The following is a 19,262-nucleotide window of genomic DNA, read 5'->3' as shown; positions in this document are numbered from 1 at the left end:
CCCACATAGTCTCTCAAAAGTTGTTGAAGTTGCCCTGCTGTGTCGCGTTCAGATGTTCCCCACTTCGACGCCCAATTCCTCTACAGCGGCGGTCTCAGCTGATGGGTGGTCGCGTGAGGAAGACCGTTGGGAAGCACTGGTCTGAGCTGCAACATTCTCCTGAGGATCCCCTTGAGCCTCTGCATCTCCTGAGCAACGATCGGGAGCCGGTGAGCCGCGGATTCAGGCAAATCCAAGCCAGCAGCCCTTCCAGGACGGTTCCGCCCGTTTGGAGCGGCACAGTCTCATTACTTAAGCAAAGGACGGCCCTAGAGACATCAACACATGCTCCCCAGCGGCCAACAAGTCCAACCCGATAATGCACGGATCTTTTATATCTGCAAGCCAGAATTCGTGGTTGGTCTGGCTCGTCCCTACCATCACAGATAACAGTTTCTTTCCGGGCATTACTGTCCGCTCACCCGTAACCGTCGTAGTTCGCTATGTGTGGGGGTCCAGCCCTCGGGAAGAAGACTAGCTGTTTCGGGCAACACTCCTTTTCTCAGCAAACAAATAGTGGACCCCGTGTCCACTAAGGCACTGCATGGCCATCCATCAATAGTGCAGTCCAGGTATAGTCCAGTGGAAAATCCACAGCCCAACTTTGAAGCAGTCTTTGTTGAGGGGTGCTGAAAACGGAGCGAGGGCCCCCTCACGGCCTCACCCCGATGTCGTTTCCCTGCGGTGATGCTGTACGAGGTAACGGACTTGGGGCGGGGCAATCCCTGGCAAAGTGTCCTGGCTCTCCACATCGAAAACAGCAGTCCACTCGTTGTCTCTGTCGGGGTGGATGTTGATTGGGCGGCTGACCTCCATTACCTCAGACAGGTCCCCTTCCACCCTTCGCTCAACGGCTCTGGTTAATCGACTCGGTCGTGGTGTTCGCTTTGCCGGTGACTCCGCCTGTAGTATGTCTTCGACCGCTCAGCCTCTCTCATTGCCTCGCTCAAATCTCGGGGTGATGATAGACAGACATGCTGGCGAAGACGTTCTGGTGTGAGGCCCCGCAGGAAAGCATGAAGTCCGAGTTCTTCCCTCACTGTTGTCGAGAAGGTAGGATAACCTTTTCGTGTCAATACCCTGACGTCAGCGGCAAAGGCTCCTATACTCTCACCCTCATGCCGACGTCGGCTAGTCAGCTTGTCTCTGTTGCATTCTGCTGAAGTTCTTTGTCCAAAGCGACTGGTGAGAGCAGCTGTGAGAGCCTGAAGATCACGACACTCTTCTGATGTCAGATCAATGAGTACCTGTAGTGCGGGACCCTCCAAGGCAAGGGCCAAGTGTGTCGCAGCTTCTTCGCGGTTCCACTCATTGTGTGTCGCGGCCAGGTCCACTTGTGCAAGGTAGGGCTCTAAGGGCGTCAATCCGTTGTATCGCGGCAGCTTAGCAGGTGACCGAGAGAAGAGGACCGCCGACTGGTAACCTGGGGTATCGCGGTGGCTGCCGACGACCCACTCTGGCCGTGCTTGGACGATCGCAACACTGTCCGGGGAACACTGGCACCATCAGGTCGGTCTGCCTCTTTTCTCCGCACAGCTCCGCTGATCAGGCGCTTTAACGTAACGCTGTTCTCTAAGATGGCACGCTCTACTTCTTCAAGACTCTGTTCCATGACGGCGTCTTCTAAACAGCCTGGTCTCCCACTTCTGACACCAATGTAGCGACCCGTGGTCGAGTCTTGAAGATTTTCAAGCCGATTTCACCGTGCACCTCTTCCAAGCTGTCGGCTAGCGGATTGCCAGCATTAGGCACGCAGCTGTACCCAGCTCTTTAAGTCCGAGGGCTCGTGTCCCATACACCGCACGACTACGAGCGTCTCGGCAGCACGCAGCTGTACCCAGCTTCTTGAGTAGCGAGCACTCGTGTCCCATACACCGCACGACTCCGAGTGTCTCGGCATTAATTGCTCAGATGAAATCTTAGCAATGAATAACAGCTCTGTCCTGTTGTATCTCTTTATTCACAGATAGCCAGAAGCAAAGCTCAAATTCATCCGCTTAACCACTGTCAAGGTCAACAACAAAACGACATTTCTTAACGGCGGTATCTATTTACATTTTACAACCCGGACGGCGATATCCCAACCCACCCCACCGGGCTGCGCACAAACACATATAACATTTACAACAGGAAAGACAATTACGAACTTAGTTAATCTTTACACAACAATAACTTTCACATAAATTTCCCATAAATTCCCCACAACTATTTACATAATTTACCCACAAGGCGTCACTCTGCCAGCGCGGACTGCCGGGTTGCTACAATATATAGAAGTTAGACCTCTTATTACATTGCAAGAGGCTGAGAAATGAGTTGATACTTTTATTTTTAGTCGACTAGATTACTGTAATGCACTCCTCTCAGGACCACCCAACAAAAGACATCAATCGACTGCAATGAGTGTAGAATGCAGCTGCCAGAATCTTAACTCGGAAAAGCAAATCTGAGCACATCACGCCAGTCTTAGCGTCATTACACTGGTTACCCGTACCATTTAGAATTGACTTTAAAATACTGCTTCTGGTGTACAAAGCCTTCAATAATCTGCTCCATCCTATATTTCGCAATTTCTGTCACCTTACATTCCAAATCGTAACCTTAGATCTTCAAATGAGGGTCTGCTTAGAATTCCAAGAGCTAAACTTACAAGAAGTGGTGAGGCGGTGAGCCTTCTGCTGTTAGGCACCTAAAATCTGGAATAGCTGACTGATAGAAATTCACCAGGCTGATACGGTGGAGCACTTTAAAAAACTGCTAAAATCACGTTATGTTAAGATGGCTTTCTCTGAGCTTCATTTTCGTGTAAGCCTGCTATTTAGTGATAATTTTTTTTTATATCTCCACAATCCATACTAACCCCTAATTTCTCTGCTGTTCTTTTTCTGACTTTCTGTGTTGTCGATCTGTGCCACCACCACCTCATCAGGGCACCATGCAGTCCCTACATTGATGGATTGAAGGCGAGATATCCACATGACCAGCATCATCTAGTTCTTCCACGAGGAGCCTGAAAACCATGAGGACTGATTGAGATCATTGATGTCAGGTAGAATGTGGGGTGCTGGGTGGTCTTGTGGCCTCAGAACCCCTGCATATTTTGTTTCTTCTTCCTCAGATATCTTGAGTTTTTTTTTTTTTCTGTCGTCCCTGGCCATCAGACCTTACTTTCATTTTATGTTAATTAGTATTACCTAACCTTATTTTTATCTTTCTTCATCCTGTAAAGCACTTTGAGCCACACTGAAAAAAGTCTAACATTGATGTTGTTCATTCAACGTAAATTTTATCTTTCAAGCAACTTAAGATTAGTCATTTAGTGTTGTAGCTTGAAATATTTGGTTTCAGATCTCAATCAAAGTAAAAAAAAAAAAATTGTAATAAAGTAAGTTATGGTGGAGGATAAACATAAAAATCCTATTTCAGTTAACCTAATATTTTAGGTTGTTCGTGTGCTGTGTTTGAGGCGCCGTTTGTATTTTCTTCCGGTCGAACTTTCCAGTGTGCTGGCTTTCCAACTGCCTAAAAAGAAGAACATTTTCCCGAGTGGAGTGGACGTGGCTATTCAGGTCTGGTCATTTTCAGCAGCAGACTTTTATAAACGAAGGATTTCTGATAAGTATCCCTGTTTCTCAACTGTTAATTTGAAGTATAAGAACTCCATACTTTCAAGAAGGCTGTAGAAACGTTAATAATTTTTTGTTGTATATTTAAGATTTACACTGCAAAATGATTGTGTATTTTCACTAGATTTTTAAATAAATGTAAAAAGTACAGCATTGGAATGTGTTATGTTCATAATATTTCTAATAGTATAAAAACAGGTTACGACCGATAAACCATTTTAAATTGTAACAACGGAAAACATAGATTTACTTCAGTATAAAACAAATGAATTGCATCCAATCACTCTAAACGATTTGCCTCAACTTAAAAATTGTGGGTTCAATAAGATAAAAAGATTATATTGGTTCAGATTGAAAATATTAAGTGTGAATTATTTTAAGTTGAATGGAGGTTATACTTTTTTCAGTGTTCACCATCACGTGCTATAGAAATAAATGTCGTTGTTGTTCAGGTTGTAGCGGGGCTACATAGTAGTAATAGTGCTGTCCGTGTTCGTACCACGTGCGTCTTGTTTCCATCGTCCAGTTTGCTGTTTGTGTGTGTGTCACGGATGATGGAAGGAGACCGCGGCCCCAAACCTGGAAAACACCGGTTTTCAATCAATTACATTCGTCACAGGTCAATAAAAATAATCAAGAGGGAACAAAGAGAGAGAGAGAGAGAGAGAGAGAGAGAGAGAGAGAGAGAGAGAGAGAGAGAGAGAGAGAGAGAGAGAGAGAGAGAGAGAAGGAGAGAGAGAGAGAGAGAGAGAGAGAGAGAGAGAGAGAGAGGAGAAGGAGAACTTTCATTTCACGACCACGAACCACCTGTACCTGCTGTATTCGACATCGCGCATTTCCATCCAATTTGATTTTCATTCTGGCGGACTTACTCAAATACCCTCATCACGAGAGACCCTGGGGTCGTATCATCATCCACCAAGCGCCGAGGATACACGGTGAGGCTGTTCCATGTTGTTCCGGGAATTACAAACACTCCATATATCGGTTAACCAGTCATCTGCATTCAGGACAATTGTTACTCGGACTCAAGTTCACGACCGTTCATTTCCGTATCTCATTCATTGTTGTTATTCGTGTTGTTTGTTATATGTTACAATAGCAAGGGAGGGTTTGTTATATTCATATAGGTTGTTGTCACGGTGTTGCTTTGGTGGAGGGATATATATATATATATAATACACATATATGTATAATACACATATATACTGGTGTCGGTCATAAAATTAGAATATCATGACAAAGTTGATTTATTTCAGTAATTCCATTCAAAAAGTGAAACTTGTATATTAGATTCATTCATTACACGCAGACTGATGTATTTCAAATGTTTATTTCTTTTAATTTTGATGATTATAACTGACAACTAATGAAAGTCCCAAATTCAGTATCTCGTAAAATTAGAATATCAATTAAGACCAATGCAAAAAAAGGATTTTTAGAAATGTTGGCCAACTGAAAGGTATGAAGATGAAAAGTCTGAGCATGTACAGCACTCAGTATTTAGTTGGGGCTCCTTTGGCCTGGATTACTGCAGCAATGCGGCGTGGCATGGAGTCACTCAGTCGGTGGCACTGCTCAGGTGTTATGAGAGCCCATGTTGCTCTGATTGTGGCCTTCAGCTCTTCTGAATTGTTGGGTCTGGCGTATTGCATCTTCCTCTTCACAATAGATTTTCTATGGGGTTAAGGTCAGGCGAGTTTGCTGGCCAATCAAGAACAGGGATACCATGGTCCTTAAACCAGGTACTGGTAGCTTTGGCACTGTGTGTAGGTACCAGGTCGTGTTGGAAAATGAAATCTGCATCTCCATAAAGTTCGTCAGCAGGAGGAAGCATGAAGTGCTCTAAAACTTCCTGATAGACGGCTGCATTGACCTTGGACCTCAGAAAACACAATGGACCAACACCAGCAGATGACATGGCACCCCAAACCATCACTGACTGTGGAAACTTTACACTGGACATCAAGCAACATGGATTCTGTGCCTCTCCTCTCTTCCTCCAGACTCTGGGACCTTGATTTCCAAAAGAAATGCAAAGTTTACTTTCATCAGAGAACATAACTTTGGAGCACTCAGCAGCAGTCCAGTTGAGACACTTCTGACGCTGTCTCTTGCTCAAGAGTGGCTTGACATGAGGAATGCGACAGCTGAAGCCCATGTCTTGCATACGTCTGTGCCTGGTGGTCCTTGAAGCACTGACTCCAGCTGCAGTCCACTCTTTGTGAATCTCCCCCACAGTTTTGTTTCACAATCCTCTCCAGGGTACAAGCGGTTATCCCTATTGCTTGTACTCTTTTTTTCTACCACATCTTGTCCTTCCCTTCGCCTCTCTATTAATGTTCTTGGACTCAGAGCTCTGTGAACAGCCAGCCTCTTTAGCAATGACCTTTTGTGTCTTGCCCTCCTTGTGCGAGGTGTCAATGGTCGTCTTTTGGACAACCGTCAAGTCAGCAGTCTTCCCCATGATTGTGTAGCCTACAGAACTCGACTGAGAGACCATTTAAAGGCTTCTGCAGGTGTTTTGAGTTAATTAGCTGATTAGAGTGCGGCACCAGGTGTCTAAAATATTCAACCTGTTCACAATATTCGAAGTTTCCGAGATACTGAATTTGGGACTTTCATTAGTTGTCAGTTATAATCATCAAAATTAAAAGAAATAAACATTTGAAATACATCATATTGTGTGTAATGAATGAATCTAATATACAAGTTTCACTTTTTGAATGGAATTACTGAAATAAATCAACTTTGTCAAGATATTCTAATTTTATGACTGGCACCTGTGTATATATAACTTGTTTTGCTATTCTGTTTCATTTAATACAATTTACTAGTTTACGTTTACATATCTGCTTTTCTTTTGTGCTTATTTACACCGTCGATTGTGGGGAAAAGATTAATTTGTTAAAGGTACGGCTTGATTAGATTCAACCCCAGTAATTAATCCAGGCCACAGGTCTTGGAGGTGTAGCTGCCGGCCGGGTAAGGGGTCGGCCGTTACAAGGTGAAGGGGTCTGCAAACTTTCTGAAGGTGCTGAGCAAGAGTTTTGGAAAGGAAACACCAACATGCTACACATGAAAAGGAGATGAAGGTGTGAAGGAGCTCGGTAACTAACGTGACAGGAGATTTTTCTGGTGAGGAAGGGTAGATGTTTTGAGGTCAGGTGGGCCTACTCAGTAATGATGGTGACATGCTGCATGTTGATGAGCGCCTGCCATTAAGAACTTCACCGTACTCAAACACACACAATGGCAACCATCCCAGAAATATGAATCTATTTTTGCATTTTTACCTATCTGCTTTCATTCCCACTTCTATGGATGGATGACAACTTCAGTCAGGATTGGGGTCTTCTATCTCTTTTTGTGTTTCTCCATCTTTGTCTTTGCTACCAGGAAATATTTTCAATTGAATTCATTTTCATTTTCTAACACTTAAGACAGGCCAGGCTTCCCATCAAACCTATGTCACATGACCTATAATGACAGATCCCCGGGGAAAGGGTCCCCGAGACCCCATGAGTAGATGTGAGCTCCAAGGCTACACAACAAGACACTGGCCAACTTTATCCCACTTCAGCTTTTTTGAAATTGCCCAGTGGACGGTGCTCAGGAAACCCAAGCCGAGCCGAGTCGTCTTTTCCAGTAAGATCCTTTTCCTTGAGAAGGTCAAGTGGTTTCTGAAGCGAATCCCCCACTAATCTCAGACTAATTGACCTCACGCCTTAATCTTTCAAACCAAGTGCTGCTCAGAGATTTTAAAAAGGACAACGTCAGGTGAAGCGAACGACACGCCAAGGAAGCTGCCAGTGGAAGTAGGCCAGCTAGGATTTGATGGGAGGCTGAATTCAGAAAAGCAGCTGCCCCCCATCCACCCCCACAATGCTGCTGTCAGATAACTGATGTAATCGTCTTACCGGCCAGGCGAGCGACGCAGAAAAGAAATTTGAGCTAAGAAGACAGAGAGGAAAAAAAAAAAAAAAACAAAGTACAACACACAACAAGTCAGATGAGTCAGGCGAGTGGAGCTTCTGCTGTTGATGATGCCATTTTTGCACTGTGAAAATTGACATGTGGATGAAGACACACTTAGATGGTGAAAGCCAATGGGTGGCATCACATCTGTTAGAGTGCCAAAGATAGATGATCCCCTCAGATGATTATGGGCGAGCAGGACAGGTATGCTGGACACCAGCAGCCCCGTTAACATACATTTCCAATATGGTCCTGAGTGCAGCAGCCAAATAGTGAGCACCTCAGAAACTTTGTACAAAGTTTATCAAGGGTCCAATGATCAAAGACCCCAGTCACCCATGTCACAAAATGTTTGAACTGGCAAACAATAATACAGATAAATTAGATAGATATGAAAGGCGCTATAAAAGATAGATAGAAATGAAAGGCACTATAAAAGATAGAGAGACATGAAAGGCACTATAATAGATAGATAGATAGATAGATAGATAGACATGAAAGGCACTATATAATAGATAGATAGAAATGAAAGGCACTATAAAAGAGAGATAGAAATGAAAGGCACTACTGTATATAATGGATAGATAGATAGAAATGAAAGGCACTATAAAAGAGAGATATAAAGGAAAGGCACTACTGTATATAATAGATAGAAATGAAAGGCACTATATAATAGATAGATATAAATGAAAGGCACTATATGATAGATAGATAAAACATTTTTTATCCCCAGGAGGATTTTTGTTTTTTAATAGAAACTCGATAAATATTATTATATTATGACAATGAACAAATAAACACCAAAATGACTTATAAAGAAAGAAAATGTCTGACATGGCTAAAGTTAAAATGAGTGGTCCCAGTCCCAGTGAGGCTTTATGCAGATGTGTTGACATTGGTATGAAGGAGCCCCCAGCTGCATTTCTTGACTCACTTCTGCTGATTAATTTGGTGGCTGAAAGTCCTCAGTGTTGGTGTGGCACAGAGAGAGGATGTTCAGTATTGTTCATAGCGGCATTCAGATTTGTCTTCAATATGTCCTCCTTTATGACCTCCTGGGGTCCTAGAGTTTGTCCCTTGATTCAGTGGTCCTCTCGTGAAGTGATGTTGCCCATCCAGCACACCACACTGGCCATCATGGAGTTGTAGAGCACATGAAGGATGTCACTACCCCTACTGAAGGACCTCCATCTTCTATGAAATGAGGCTCTGCTCTGCCTTTTCTTCTACAGCTTCTCTTTGGGTAATGGGACCAGTCCAGCAGGTCATGGAGAGGAAGATCCAAAGTCCTCTTTACTACTTAAATAACAGCAGAGATAAGTGGTTCCCTGCTGGATGATTTCATATGGTAAGTTAATGTGGTGCACTCAGGCAGATGAGCCCAAAGTTGATGGATTTTGTTTGTTCACATATCTGAAGACACATTTGAGATTTTGAAAGAGGGCTGATATGCACCGCACCCTCTGAAAGTGGACAACCTTACACTCCAGATATACAGAAGAGACTTGACAAGTCATTGGCAGTTGTACAATTCTATTAAAGTGACAACTTTACTAAACCAAAAGAACAGAAGCTGGGCTGGACAGCACATACAAAATATAAATTTAGAGCAGGATAAGCTGAGAGCTGTCCTGGTTTGTTTAATCTAGCGGGGCAGCAGCACAAGTTCTTCTCTATAAATGCTTGGATTCCCTAACTTCCCACTCTCCTGTAACTCCATTTAAATTTTTCTGTGTAGTCTCAATGTAACCAAACCACAGCAGGTAGGATTCAAGATGTGAGATGATGGCTTATCGTTAAATGAAGTGTTCACGTCCTGCCATTTAAACCCCTATGGGTTGATTGTAGATCCTTAAAGTCGGGACACTACAAAGACCAGGACTCGTTCCTTATCCCTTGATCACACAACAAATGAAATCCGCAAGTCTTCAAAAGTGCATTTTAAGAAGGCTTATACAATAAGGTATCCGTGAGGACATCAAGTGGAAATTGTCTTCATCTTTTATGGCCATCATCTCAATATGCTGCTGTGTGACCCAACAGTCTACACATTTTTTATGCCCTTCCTTACATGTTTTCCGACACGTCCTCAGTGCTCTTATTACTTAACAGCTACGGACGCTTTGTTAACCCAATAGAAATCAAAGGGTTTCATCCTCTTTCCAAAGGCTTTGCTGCCAAATCCACCCGTAACCCCTTTAGTGTCACTTCCTTGGCCACCAATCTCTGCTGTTCCGGAAAAGAGCTTTCAGTTTGAGATTGACAAGCTAATTATCGTGATTGCTTTATCAGATTAGAGGATTTGTGACATGAGCGCGGCGTCGTCATGCCATCTGGAGAAGTTCATGAAGTGGCCCGACCAGTCGGTGGCCGCTCAGAGTGGGATGAGGAGGTGCACCGCTCGCAGGCGCCTACAGTGGAGACAGCGACTCTGACCAACGACAGGTAAGGAGGTGATGGGGTTTGGAATTCCTCTTTTATTGCCTCACTATCTCCAATAACAAGTGGGCTTTAAATGACATCTGAAATCACAATTGCACACGTGTATTTAACAAATTTAGTTTCCACGGACTACCAGATTTTTATGACAGTGCTGATCTACAAGCTTACACCGTTTACCATAATAGTCTTCTGTGATAATGTGAGGAGCATAACGCTGCACTTGCATTAATTTGGCTGTGCTTTGGTGGCTTTGAAGAAAAGGCGCTTATAGTGTCGTCTTACATGTTAGACAAGCTGAGTGAGATGGGCAGAAATCTAAATAGTCAATGTAGACATCAGCATTTACGTTTGCAGTGAACCATCTATTGGGTTGCGTTTGGTAATAAAACCCATTGCATGTGTCATTCTAACAAACGGTCCATCACAAACATTTGTAGAAATAAAATGCATTACTCCAAATGTTTGTGATGCGCCATTAGTTGGAACGACAAGTGAAATGCATTGTATCTCGTTTGGTGTGGGGTTCATAATGATTATGAATTGCCATCTGTTTGAATGATAAATGCAATGCATTTCATTACTGTGTTTGTGATGCACCATCCATTGGAATGACAAATGCAATGCATGCATCTCTGGTATATGCCATTTGGCATGGGGTTCATAAAAGCAGTGTTAATGATTGTGATGCATCACCTGTTTGAATGATAAATGCAATGCATTTCATTACTGTGTTTGTGATGCACCACCTGTTGGAATGACTCTGTTATATACCATTTCATATGGCATTCCAAAAGTAGTATTACTGATTGTGATGTACCATCTGTTGGAATAATAAATGAAGCGTCTTTCATTACTACAAATGTCTGTCACGTGCCATTCGTGACAAGGACATAGCAACCAGACAGACTCACAGATAAACAGACACTTCTCCTTTTAATAAGATGAATGCTTGTAAAAGAAAGAAAGGTCAGAGAAACAAAGTTTCAGCTGTGTAGCCTTCAGCTCTGGCCTTTTTGATTCCTAGCCCAGCGTGGATATCGGCTTTACTTCTTTTGAAGATTCACGCTGATGCAGCACTTCCTAACTTCACTTACTGTATTTATATTCATTTCTTTTTTTTGTTAGCTTCATCATATCATATTTAATTATGTTTAAATATATTGTTTTTGGGATAATGCATGTACGATTGCCCTGGTGAGTGTTTTTTTTTTTTTATCCTACCATTTGCGTCCCTGGTTACATTTCTTGAAATGAATATTTTATTTTGAAATAGTCACCTGCTATAGGATGGAAAATCGTCCCATTATAAGTGACCGGGATGGCGTCTCGTCTGGGAAGGTTTTCTGCTTTGTCCCCGATGCTGCCGGGATGTTCTCCCGTCACGGGGAGAGCGGGGTGCAAAAGTAAATTGAAGATCCGCCCACTCTCCTCATTTATTGGTCCTCTTCAAAAAGTCAGTACCATGTGACTCGCGTTTCCAATTTATGATATGTGATCATTTTTTTGGAAGATCTATTTAAAAATATTTGATCACGAAATCTACGTGTTTTGCATGTTTGGAGTCTAAAACTGGAAATCTGATACATAACTGAATTATGTGACGCCAGAAATATTAAGTATGGGCGTTTTTTCACATTGGCAGTAATTCTGCAGCATTGGCTTGTCACATATTAAAAATACAATTTTTGAGAGGAGTGTTCCTTAAAAAGTCAGTCGGTTATTTTCTAACCCCACTTAGTCCTGAGCAGGGTCTGCTAGAACCTACCCAGGCTAGCATAGGGCGCGAAGTAGGAACAAACCCTGGGCAGGACGCCAGGGCTTCCTTAAAAGTTCTCCATGATATGCCGACAAAACGGAATTCATGAAGATTGTTATCGTTTATGAAAAAAAAAAACGACAATAGAGAGCTTTAGGACGCCTTTAAATCAGACACGTTTCATTCTCCTTTGTGCATATTGGAATTCAAATATTCTCCGGGAATACTGGACTTGGAATAAGCGTTTCAGAAAAAAATGAACGAATACACGTTTAAAACAATGGTTTATTTTGAAGGTGATGCCATAGAGAAACCATTTTAGGTTCCATCCACATGTAGAACTTCATATTTAGATTCGTGACAGGCAGGGCAGGCGCCACCATTAAGGCCCGCACGGGTTAGCTACGGAACAGTCGGGGTGCACTAATAAGCTTGTCTTAGGGCACAAATATCGGTGCCAGGTTCTTTAAAACAGCATAAATAGATAAGAGATTTGTGACATCCCAGTGGGCGCCATATTTTACGAGGACATTCACCACATACAGTCACACAGGCTCAGGTCAGGTTTTCTTGATCTTTTGTATCCCACTGGACATTCAAGATGTGTTTTGTCCACGTTTTAGGAGCCCTTTCAAAGCCGCAGTGCACGGTGTACGATAATATGCATAAAGCGCCCTTCCCAGAATGACATGATTCATTGTCAAGCAAAGGAACCCCCATAACCCAGTAAAGTGCCGTTTAAAGATTATTATTTTCAAGAGTATCAATAACTAGATGAACGGACGCCTTCGACCTCATAGAAGACGAGTGAGCCGACTGACCGCAAGATGGCGCTCCTCGCATTCGCCCACTGCAGACTGACCTCGTCATGGTAGATTGCTCAAACGGGATCCTGCGCTTTCTTTTAAATGACCAATGGGTTTATTGTTTTTTTTTTTTTTCCTAAACTGACTTTGCGCATTCGTTTTATTTCAGTTCTGTTTTAAACACATCATTCATTACAAGTTTGCAAACAACAACATTTATTTCTTTAGCACATTAACAGCAGCTCATGATGTCAAAGAGAAAGTTACAAGAAAAGAGAGATAAATAAGATTAGGAAATAATATTAAATAATAAGGAACGAAAAAAGAATTTAAACGATCTTAAAAACAGATAAACATCAACTGGAAGAATAGCGTCCTTACATAGTGTCATTATGCAAATAAGGATGATAAGATACGGGTAAAGTGGTTAGTGCTGCTGCCTTAGGGTTTCTGTGTCCTGGGTTCAAATCAGTGGTTGTCTAAGTGTTTGCACGTTAGCCTTGCCCCTACATCCTTAAAGACTGGTGGGTTAGATATACTAGAAGTTCTAAATTGGCCTTGTGTGTGTGTGTGTGTGTGTGTGTGTGTGAGAATGAGCCCTTAAAATGGGCATGCGTCTCCCAGTCTGGTGCTGGTTCCTTCCTTGCAACCCACACCCACCCGGTGCTGTCGGTAAAAGCTGCGGCCACTTTTGACGTTGAATAAGCAACTCTTCAATTCCACCCATGGGGTTTGGTGGGTAAACGTTAACATTATACAAAAGTTATTGTCTGTTATACCTGCATTTTTGTCACGCTTTTACTTAATATTGTTTTTTTTTTTTATCTGTATGCTGCTGCTGGAGTATGTGAATTTCCCCTTGGGATTAATAAAGTATCTATCTATCTATCTATCTATCTATCTAAGCAGGTCTGAGAATGTTTATTTTCGATATTGTGTGTTGCCCTCTAGTGGGATGACAGTGTCATAACGACGCTAATACATTTTTCTGCTACTTTATAACCTTATCATCCAAATACAGTAATCAGATTGCGATTCTGACCTATGAATGTGATACTCCGCTCTTCACTCCGTCCAGTAAGCGAAACCGCGGCGCAATACCCCAGGTTCGATCCCCGTCGGGAGAAACAAAGGTGCGTACACCTGACGAGCCCCAATTTGGACGAAACACTTGTCGTGTACTCTTGATATTATTTGTCAGTTACTGTATCATCTAACATTATGTAAACATAAAAAAACAACCAAAATGAACATTTGATCTGAACAGCTTGTCACTTTACATTCCGACAAAGACTGTAAAATCCCGCAGTCGAAAGGGAGGAATTCCCAATCGGGTTGCGTCCCAAGGGCCAAACTCCTCGCTCGATGGCCTGCTGGGGGTACAAATGTCCTAAAGCTGTTCTTTCAAACAGGGGCGTAAGCCAGGAAGAGATTTTAGGGTAGGCCCGTGTAAGAATGGGTGTTCTAGTTTAGTAGGATATATACGGGTACTTTTCCAAGAAAATGCATCTATTTATACTGTCGGACATTCACATAACGGAATTATTAGGAGCATGTAAAAGTTGAGCAAAAATGATCAAGACAATCAAACGCTGTTTCTTTGAAGAAAACTCCATCTTATGCTCTGCATTGTTCGCGGAGGCGTGGCCACGGGGGAGCTGGGGTGGGCACTGCCCCACCAGAGACAAGCCGTGCCCACCCTGCGAAAAGTTCAGTCTGTTCAATGAAAAGTCTGAAGAAGAATAACATTTGATTTTCAAAACTGTGTTGCTTTCCAATTCGACAGGCACCGTGCTGCTCACAGTTCACGTCGCCGCACATTTCGCAGCACGTTTTGAACCTGTTGACCGCATTCTTTAATTAAAACAGTGTATAAGTTCCATTCTTCTTTTATTTTCTGGTTGGTAACACCAAAGGCTATGCATAGGTGGCTTATTTAAGAGTTGACATCTTCAACCTCTGTCCCTCCGCAAGCTGCTGGCTCCACGGTTGAGCCCAGCACCGCTGCTACCAACACGGAGCACAGCGCACCCACGTCGGGAACTGAAACTCCAAAAGATGTAGATGAGCCTACACAATCCTCCAGCTCTGCGCCCGTGTCGGGTACTCCAAACCTCTGCCTTCAACAAAATATACAGTCCGGTCTGCCTGACTTAAATATGGATAACCCATCCCAGCCTATTTTAATTAATTATCCCAAGCGCGCATTTGGAAAGGCACTCAGATGTTTTAGTGCAAGCTGGTATCAGTCTCGACCATGGCTTGAATAGCCTGTTCGATATTTTTAGCCCCCCGACAAGCCAAATGCCCACCCACACATGATGTTCTGGTCACACCTCTGATTGTTCGTATTATTCTGCAGAGAAATATCGAGACTTTCCCGTTGTCGGAAATTAGGCTGACTGGCTGGTGCGGCAATGGCCGGCGAATCTCTTGGTGGTTCTATCACTGTATGCTTGTCCTTTAGGGCCGCCAAAGCGAAAGTCTCCTCAGATGAGGAAGCGACTGAAATGTTTGCACCCGTCATTTTCTCAGCTGAACACTCATGCGTATTGTGTGCCTCATTTCGTGTCCGGGCGTTCCTCTTCATCTAAACGAGGCTTTTTGAAAAACCTTGATATTTCCGTTTGTTTTGCCATGTCAGAAATAACCACTCAAATGAATCACTCTCGGCGTTGGTCGAAAATACTCAATTAAGCAACTTGAGGTTCTGTTAACTGTCTAACGACTGCTACCAATCAGGTTACACACACACCGTAACTCCGCCCCGTTCATTCAATTTATTGAAAATTCAGTAAACCAAAGGGATTTAACATACGCTTAAATAAACACCCAATCAATTACACAATTTAGCAGAAAATTTCATATACAATAAACTGATTGGCTGGGCCTTTATGGCCAATCAGCCATACGCCAACTGCAGTTAAATTCAACTCCGCTTCCCTTTGAGATGCACTCTTCAAAACAAAGGCACCAAAGCGGTTCTTCAGATCGGTTACACAGGGAGACACGATTTTGGTTCCCAAAAGAACCGTCCACCTGAAGGTTTCATAAAGATCCTTTATTTCTTTAAATCTAAAGCAGCCTCCATTAACAGATGAGAAGAGTTTCTAGGTAATCTGAAAAGGACCCTCGCTCACTACATACAATCACACGGGCTAGAAGTTCAGGTTTTCTTGATCTGTTGCGTCTCGTCAGGTCGCCACCTCGATATTAAAGATTTCTGTTTTGTCCACATGGCAGGATCAGCCTGGACTTACAATTTTTGATTTTGGTTTCCATTAACCGTTGTTTACCTCATTTTGTTCTCAACGAATTATACCGTATTACTCAGTAAAGATTTCCCACTTGAACATTTCGTTCATCGACATCTGATGTGCGACTGAAGTGTTCCCTTCATTTTTTTGAGCAGCACATTTTTGTTACCCATCCACATGATTGATCCAGGAAGAATCTGCGTTTAGATCAGTACAAAGCCACATAAATTACCATGAGTAGACGATAAAAGATTGTTGAAATCCCAATTGGTCCTGATTTTTAAAGTGACTCCCGCTGATCTTGTCGGTTGACTATACCAAACATTATACGTTTCTGCTTCGTCCACATATTAGGAACTATTTCAAAGTCCAAAGAACCGACTTCATATGCAAAGAAGCCTTTACGGAATGAAATGGTTCCGAGTCAATCAATGGCCTCAAGATGAACCACACAACCCAGTAAAATACCAGTAAGAAACCAGGATTTTTTAATAGTGGACTCACTGCTTGGGGTGTTTTGTTTCAGAGAAGAATGGCGCACGACCTCTCCGACAAAGAGATCGTTAAGATGGAGATCGAGCAGTTGAAGAAAGAAGTGAAAACTGAGCGCATGGTGGTGAGTCGGACACTTGGTGACAAGGAGGTTTAGAGGGGGCGGCTATTCAGATAGCTAGAGGAGAGGGGGAGAACTAACTATTTATATAGCGCCTTCATTCTCCTTTTTTGTTTAATATGGTCTATGAGCAGGTAATGTGACTTGCGCAAGTTACGCAGCCAGTCTCAGAGTTCTACGCCATTCCACGATTTTGCCGCTAGAGGGCGTTATTGCATTTCACGTTCTAGCATAATGTGGTTGAGCAGAACAAGAAGAGATAACGGAATTCTGTATGAGAGATGCGCAGTCGATAAAAGTAACGTCATCAGACTGGAGATTTAATTATAATTAGACTGTAGATTATTGATAATTAGATTGTAGACTTAAATCATAATTTGACTGTAGTAATTGATAATTAGATTGTAGATTTAACCATAATTAGACTGTAGATTTATTGAAAAAGACAGGGAGTGAAAATGAAAGAACAGATATCTACAGTGAACTCCAGGCCAGAGATGGAGTTTTATCCTGGGTGCAGGGTATTGAAATTTAAATAAATAAGGTTCTCCCATTTTTGTTGTTACTATAGAGAAAAGCCAAGCAAAATTAACATTTTATTGGCTAACTAAAAAGATTACAGTATGCAAGCTTTCGAGGCAACTCCGGCCCCTTCTTCAGGTGAGATGTAATAGTTGTTGCTGTACTAATTTGGATTCCATTAAGAAAACAAAACAAATGAGTTATGAAGTCGTATTAGGAGTTTACAAAAAAATGAGTAGGGCATTGGGTGATGGCACTTGTGTGTTAGATCAGCGTTTCTCAACCTAGAAGTGTTTGCGACCCGAGTTTACATAACAGTTTTAATCGCATCCCCCTAACGTTTTTTTTGAAAGGAGCCCACTAATACCAATTAGTTGTTTTTTTAATTAATAATACCGTATATCATAGATGCATATTTTATTATACCAACTTTTATCGACATTTATCCAACTCTATATTTATTTTTCTAGTATCAGAATGTAGTTTAACTTAATTTGTTTTGGTTTCAATAGATGCATTTTTCATATTTTCGATTCTTGTTTTCTTTGTTTCACATCTTCGTGCCCCCCTTTTTGTTACTTCGCGCCCCCCTTAGGGGCCCGCGCCACAGATTGAGATCCACTGCTCTAAGGGATGTTCGTTCCCCCAGGACGCTAGACGGCAGCAGCACTAGATATCGATGTCCATTTGGGCACCAGCAGGGAATGCTGGGAATGGTAGTCCAGTAGCACAGCCCTGCTGGAGTCCAGAGGGTGCTGCAGGGAGATGCACTCCCTGTTATTCAGGACTTCTATATGACCCTGAATTGCTTTCAACGGGCCACAGCCCTATCACTGGAGGTACTCCTGAGTCCTTAATGAAAGGGACTGCATTGCCGTGTCCAGGCGAGTCAGAGCTGGGAGGAAGGAAGGCAACACTCGACTGGAGGAGAGCAGTACGGTAGAGAGAGAAGAGAAAGAGAAGTTTTTTGATGTTGTATGTGGTAATCTTGTAATAAAACACCCGGTATTTGAACCCGGGACTGTCTTGTGTATTCATATTTGTGGCTCACTGGCGCCCCCTATCCTTCATGCTGTGTATCTGTTTCATACTTCACTTTTCATATCTCTCCATGTGTCAATTTTATCGATCTCCGATCTATCGGTGTATCTTTCTCTCTTTCTTCTATAGTATCTTTCATACTGATGTCTCTCCATTTCGTGTAATGGCCCCACTCCCTATACTCATCCCTTTCTCTCATGTTTGTTCTTCCTTGTATAACCACATTTAAAATTTCTTATTGTCGAATATCTTTTCAACGTTCCTCTGTTTGTTTTTCCTTTCTTTTTCTTTGTTTAAGGTTTCAAAGACAGCCAAAGAAATTGTTGAATGGATTGAGGCAAACGCCGCAGAGGACCCTCTCCTCAAAGGTGTCCCCGAGGACAAGAACCCCTTCAAGGAGAAAGGCGGCTGTACGATAACCTGACCCAGAGCGGCTCTCACAAGAACGTGCAAGGAGATCTCGGTTCAGTTTGTCACATTTTACATCTAATTTATTAAACACCCATGCAACAACGAAACCAAATAGTTTAGGCTGTAATGGCCGAGTCGGCCGCGGAGCAGCAGTAGAGTCCAACAGGAGACTGAGAACGGTGGCTTGTCCCACCAGGAGGTGCAGCAGCCCGATATGCATAGATGAGCGGCACAGTCGAGACGTCCAACTCAGGAAAAAGGCTGACGTCAAAAATCCCACTGAAGTCATTTAGAAGGCATTTCTCCCCCCCGCCCTCCTCGGACTCAGGCCTGCTATGTCTGGCCGGTGAGTTTATAAGCATTGTGAGAGCTTAGTGGACAAGTCCATGTGAACGGAGTCAATAAAGAGGCCTAGCTATGCAAAGCAGTGCGTGGTGTGGTGTGTGATTATCTTCAGTAAAGTCCACTTGAAGTTTAGCTGGGCATTGAAATGCTAAGTAGAATGGTAAGAGTAAAAGAAATAAGCAGCAGCAGCAACAACAGGTCAGTTTGGGGGGCATGCACTGGTACAGCCTGCTGCCAGATCCACCGTATGATGAAACAGCTTGCGATCCTGGTTGGCGACCCCCCAGACAGACACCCTCTGGAAATGAGCATCTATCTGCCGCAGCCAGGTGTTACGTGGGGGGTCCCCTTGGCCAGGTCCAGCCACTCGGGTTCTCAACAATGAGCCGGATCACCCTCAGGAATCGTAATGCCATAACTGCAGGT

At 43.0% G+C, this 19,262-nt stretch overlaps 1 protein-coding gene across 3 annotated transcripts; it reads left to right on the top strand.

Moving 5' to 3' along the window:
* The first annotated feature begins 10,016 nt into the window (after window positions 1–10,016).
* On the top strand, window positions 10,017–18,894 carry gngt2b (guanine nucleotide binding protein (G protein), gamma transducing activity polypeptide 2b). 3 transcript variants are annotated; one of them, XM_039740177.1, is made up of 3 exons: window positions 10,017–10,088; window positions 16,431–16,520; window positions 18,379–18,894. In XM_039740177.1, the coding sequence occupies exons 2-3, from the start codon at window positions 16,437–16,439 to the stop codon at window positions 18,502–18,504; spliced, it is 210 nt and encodes a 69-aa protein (XP_039596111.1). In that variant the 5' UTR covers window positions 10,017–10,088; window positions 16,431–16,436; the 3' UTR covers window positions 18,505–18,894. The 3 variants fall into 3 exon arrangements, with proteins under 3 accessions (XP_039596111.1, XP_039596112.1, XP_039596110.1); XM_039740178.1 differs by lacking the exon at window positions 10,017–10,088 and adding an exon at window positions 15,566–15,761; XM_039740176.1 differs by lacking the exon at window positions 10,017–10,088 and having other exon boundaries at window positions 15,566–16,520.
* The last annotated feature ends 368 nt before the right edge of the window (window positions 18,895–19,262 follow it).

The sequence above is a fragment of the Polypterus senegalus genome, chromosome 17 (assembly GCF_016835505.1).
Source record: "Polypterus senegalus isolate Bchr_013 chromosome 17, ASM1683550v1, whole genome shotgun sequence".
NCBI lineage: Eukaryota > Metazoa > Chordata > Cladistia > Polypteriformes > Polypteridae > Polypterus > Polypterus senegalus.
This window is presented reverse-complemented; position numbering and strand designations above follow the sequence as displayed.

What these genes read in the sequence shown, in the direction of transcription:
- gngt2b (XM_039740177.1), top strand. Translation starts at nt 16,437, where the DNA reads ATGGCGCACGACCTCTCCGACAAAGAGATCGTTAAGATGGAGATCGAG. An exon ending in TGAAAACTGAGCGCATGGTG is followed by an intron (nt 16,521 to 18,378) that starts GTGAGTCGGACA and finishes TCTTTGTTTAAG; the next exon opens with GTTTCAAAGACAGCCAAAGA.